Source organism: Magnolia sinica, chromosome 14 (genome assembly GCF_029962835.1).
Source record: "Magnolia sinica isolate HGM2019 chromosome 14, MsV1, whole genome shotgun sequence".
NCBI classification, from domain to species: Eukaryota; Viridiplantae; Streptophyta; class Magnoliopsida; order Magnoliales; family Magnoliaceae; genus Magnolia; species Magnolia sinica.
This window is the reverse complement of record NC_080586.1, coordinates 25264065-25268220: the sequence shown is the minus strand read 5'-3', so window position 1 is coordinate 25268220 and position 4156 is coordinate 25264065. Positions and strand designations below refer to the sequence as shown.

The 4156-nt window shown below is 42.4% G+C and overlaps 1 protein-coding gene and 2 non-coding genes across 3 annotated transcripts; 2 read left to right on the top strand and 1 right to left on the bottom strand.

Annotated features, from left to right (window-relative positions):
* Positions 1-2392, bottom strand: LOC131225504 (uncharacterized). The gene is made up of 2 exons (XM_058221041.1): positions 1951-2392; positions 1-1033 (listed from the first exon to the last, which is right to left on the bottom strand). Exons 1-2 carry the CDS (start codon positions 2265-2267, stop codon positions 376-378), a joined length of 975 nt encoding a protein of 324 aa, XP_058077024.1. The 5' UTR covers positions 2268-2392; the 3' UTR covers positions 1-375.
* Positions 2393-3497: 1105 nt separating this feature from the next.
* Positions 3498-3604, top strand: LOC131226373 (small nucleolar RNA R71). The gene has a single exon (XR_009161762.1). It is a non-coding gene; the product is annotated as a small nucleolar RNA R71 (small nucleolar RNA).
* Positions 3605-3715: 111 nt separating this feature from the next.
* Positions 3716-3822, top strand: LOC131226421 (small nucleolar RNA R71). The gene has a single exon (XR_009161807.1). It is a non-coding gene; the product is annotated as a small nucleolar RNA R71 (small nucleolar RNA).
* The last annotated feature ends 334 nt before the right edge of the window (positions 3823-4156 follow it).

The window sequence follows — 4156 nt, the reverse complement described above, 5'->3', positions numbered from 1 at the left end:
TAGAAACAAGTTATTCAATCTGGCAAGAAACTGTTGACATAGATGTAGAGCTCCCTCACCTTTCAACTCAGTCAACTCTCCGAACCAAAATTACAAATTTGAAGAAATTCTCAAAAAATCCATTAAATAAGAATTACAAAGTGGGGCCCAACCTGATCCCAAATTCAGAGCAACCAACCAATCAAGACCTCAGATCTGCATTGTTCGCCCATCTCATCTCTTCACCGTTATACATTGCAAAATTCAATCTCCAAAGATGTAAATAAAGCACTGAGAGATGACGCCCAACCACCTAGAAGCAATTCTTCAGCTCCTGATCACAACTGATCTGATAATGAAGAATATAATGAAGAATACATATAAACCACTAAACTCCTACACCTTTGACCGCCTAAACTCGAACCAAATCTCGTAATGATTGAACAACAAACTATCATGTGTCTTTTTCCCCACATTCTCGAGCCCAAGACTCGACAGCCGCTTTGTGCACTCATCTCCTCCCAATCGCGAACAGAACTTTATATTATGTGAAACAAAAATCCGACCCTCATAAGGCCTCAATCTCTTCGTCAGCCTCTCCATCCCAACCCAAACAAGCTTATCCGGCATGTGAAGAAAAACTGCACTTGCATAGATCAAATCATACATAACGTCAGGTCCAAACCTACTGAAATCCATGTCCTCACCTTTGACAATCATAGGCCGCTTGTTCAGGAGCCCCTGAGAAGGGAGCTCATACCGTAATGCAGCCATCAGAGAAAGATCATCACGCTCCAAACAGTGGAATCTTCCAGGGTTAAGGTAGCGGATGAAGTGCAGCCCCACACGGAGGGTCCCACAGCCAATCTCGAGGACGTGGGCATCAGGGGAGATGCGGGAAGAGCTAGCAAGGAATTCAAAGACATCGCGGCCACCGGCCCAAGGTTCACCGTAGTTGCTGTGGTGCTCCTCGATCAATAATTCGCCAGGGCATGGGAGACCAGTGTGGTTGTTGGCTTCATCTGGGTCTTCATAATGTGAAATGCCTTTGAATCTGAAATAAGTATGAAAAATAAAATGGCTAAGACTATGAAAAATATTCAAGTAGGTGTTCATAGTGACAAAAGCCCATGAATCTGAGATCGAGAAACAGATTTAAGGCGGAGGTGTTTGGATATTCAATTGATTTGACTTGTAATAATTCAATGCAATGGAGAGTAAATGGCCAAAGTGGGTGTAGCCCACTTCATTTTCAATGAGGGAATAGCACCCAAATTGCAACTACTATAATTTCATATCCAAATTGAAGCCCACGGAATGGAATTCAGATGTTTGTTTGTCACCATGAATTAAAATGGTGCCACCCTTTTTAGGTCATTTCCTCTAGAATGTGTGAATGAATCACAATTCAGTTGAATGGAGCATCCACACACAAACAGAAAAACATTTGAGAATTTTCAAACAAGAACGAAACATGTTTTCATTTTCATAGTGAGAGACGCCTTTTGAATTTGAAACCAAGGAAAAGGCTGAGAAGCAACAGCACAGCTCCCACAGGTTCTAAGTTTGTACAAGTGTGGTCCATGATCCAGCGATCCAGACCGTTGATCTGATCCACCACACCACCGATCCTTGACGGGGCAGCTGGTGACCCGCACATATACAGCTAAGAAAAGCAACAGAAGAAGCAAGAGGTCTACATTCAACTGAGAAAAAGAAAAAAGAGCCAAAAACAGTAATGTTTTGCTTTGACCTCCAGATCTTGGAGTTTCCGGTGGCATGGCCCATCAGATCAATGGCCTGGATCATGCACCCCACTTTACACAAACTGAGAATTCTTGAACACTGGAACAATTAAAAGATTTTCATCCAAGAGATGCATTTAATCATCTTAACTTCTTCAAAAGAGGGGAGAAGGAAAAAAAAAAAAGGATTGCTGGGAGATATATATAGAGATTACGGTGTATGCACCTTTTGAAGTCATCGAGCTGTTGGGCACGGGTGCGGGGATTGATGCCTTTGCGGAGAGAATGCCAGGCTTCAGGAGATGAAGGAGGGTCGGGGAGGCGGTTGATCTGGAGCTGGGATTTGAGCCAGGAGATGTCTTCTGGGGTTGGAGAGATGGGATTGGGACTGCTGTATACCGAGCTTCGCTGTATAGGTTGGGAAGGTGAAGAGCAAATGGAGGAGAGAGAAGGAAGGAGGAAGAAGAAGATAAGGGCTGATGAAGCTGCAAAGGCTGTCAATAGAATCGGGACGGAAATGCCCTTGTTCGATGCAGGAGCCATTACCACACTTCCAGAGGTTTGCTTTTCTTGTGTCGGTTTTAGGTGTGGAGAAGAAGAGGAAAGATGCAAGGGTGACGACCTGCCGTACCTGGCCTGGCTCCCTCTCTGCCGGGCTGGGACCTAATTAGCTCGACGTGGATGGGCCCAGTGGGTGATGGGCCCACTGTGATGTATGTGTATTATATATTCACACCGTCCATCCGCTTTGAAAACTCATTCTATGGCATCATCCCAAAACTGATGCAGATCCAAATCAAACGTGGACCATGATAAGGGCAACAGTGGCAATCGACCATTAAAAACCTCTCATGGCCCACACAAGTTTTGGTTGCACCTAAAGACATCTTCACTTAATTTCCTTTCAGCGCTGCGTTCCGCAACACATGCTTTGAAATTATGAATCGTTATACGTAATGTGGTTACAATTATCGTGCACATTTATTAGGAAACTTACTGGGCACGCTAATAGAATCGAAGAACGAATCTATGCAAATTTAGTGATGATACATAGGGAGAGGCAGAAACGATGGAGAGGGTTTCGAATATCAGGAAATCAAATCCATGTCCAAGCCAACCCAATTTGGGTCCAAGCCTAAGTTAGGAAATGGATTCCCATTGGCTAATCTCAAGCCGTCCATTGATTGGGATAAAAGCAATGGCGATAGCTAGAAGAAGAGGCAAGATCCCGTTCGTTCACCAATCTTGAGATAGGAAGAGACAGAGGGAGTATTCATTCCTCTAATTGAAGTTTGAATGATTTTTCCAACTAGGATTGTATGTATTCGAAGTGGATCCACTGAAAGGTCTTTGGTAATTATTTACGGCATTAGATTGCTCATTCAGTACCTCTTGAAAAACAGGTATTGTCGGACAATATTCAATTGTGTGAATGTTGCAAGTACAAATACCGCAAACAATTTCCTTAGCCTTATCCTTCTTTAGTTCCATCACCTCGAATTTCCTTATGAGATTAGCCACTTTAGCATTTATATCATCATCTTCTTTTAGAAAATATATTCGGCCCCTCTCCTTTGATTGAGTAGGCTTAGAAGTGGTGCTAGATTTTGGGAGATGTCACATGATTGTGCGTTTTCAGCAAGTCTGTCCAAATAGTTCCACACATCATTGACATTTTTATTCATGAATTCCCCATTGCACATTGTCTCAGCCAATTGACGCATGAAAGATGTCAGTTCATCATTGAAGAAGTTTGTGATGCGTCACGTTTCAAAACCATGTTGGGGGCATGAACTGACAAGATTCTTGAACCGCTCCCAACATTGGAAGAGTGTTTCATCTTCCTTTTGGATAAAGTTTATGATTGACTTCCTGAGGGTGTTTTATGGTATGGGAAGAATTTCTTTATGCCATTGCACATTGTCTCGGCCAATTGGCGCATGGAAGATGTCAGTCCATCATAGAAGAAGTTTGTGATGCGCCACGTTTCAAAACCGTGTTGGGGGCATGAACTGACAAGATCCTTGAACCGCTTCCAACATTGGAAGAGTGTTTCATCTTCCTTTTGGGCAAAGTTCATAATTGACTTCCTGAGAGTGTTTGTTTTATGGTACGGGAAGAATTTCTTTATGAACTCCCTTGTTATGTTGTTACATCTACCAATAGATCGATGACGTAGTGAATGCAACCATGTCTTAGCTTTCTCTTTCAAAGAGAAGTAAAGGAGTTTCAACCTGATCATGTCCTCAGACACATTCGGAAAATATAAAGTGGCTATGATCTCATCAAATTCTTTTAAGTGTAAATATAGATTTTCAAATTCAAGTTCATGTAGTTTTGAAAGAAGTTAGATCACCCATGGCTTAATATCCATATGTCCCTTATTTTCTGAAAAAATCATGCATGAAGGTATACTCACCCCTACCAGCTGT

Coding starts and splice junctions, on each gene's coding strand:
- LOC131225504 (XM_058221041.1), bottom strand. CDS start 2,267: ATGGCTCCTGCATCGAACAAGGGCATTTCCGTCCCGATTCTATTGACA. Junction 1,034..1,950: donor CAGCTCGATGACTTCAAAAG/GTGCATACACCG, acceptor TACTTATTTCAG/ATTCAAAGGCATTTCACATT.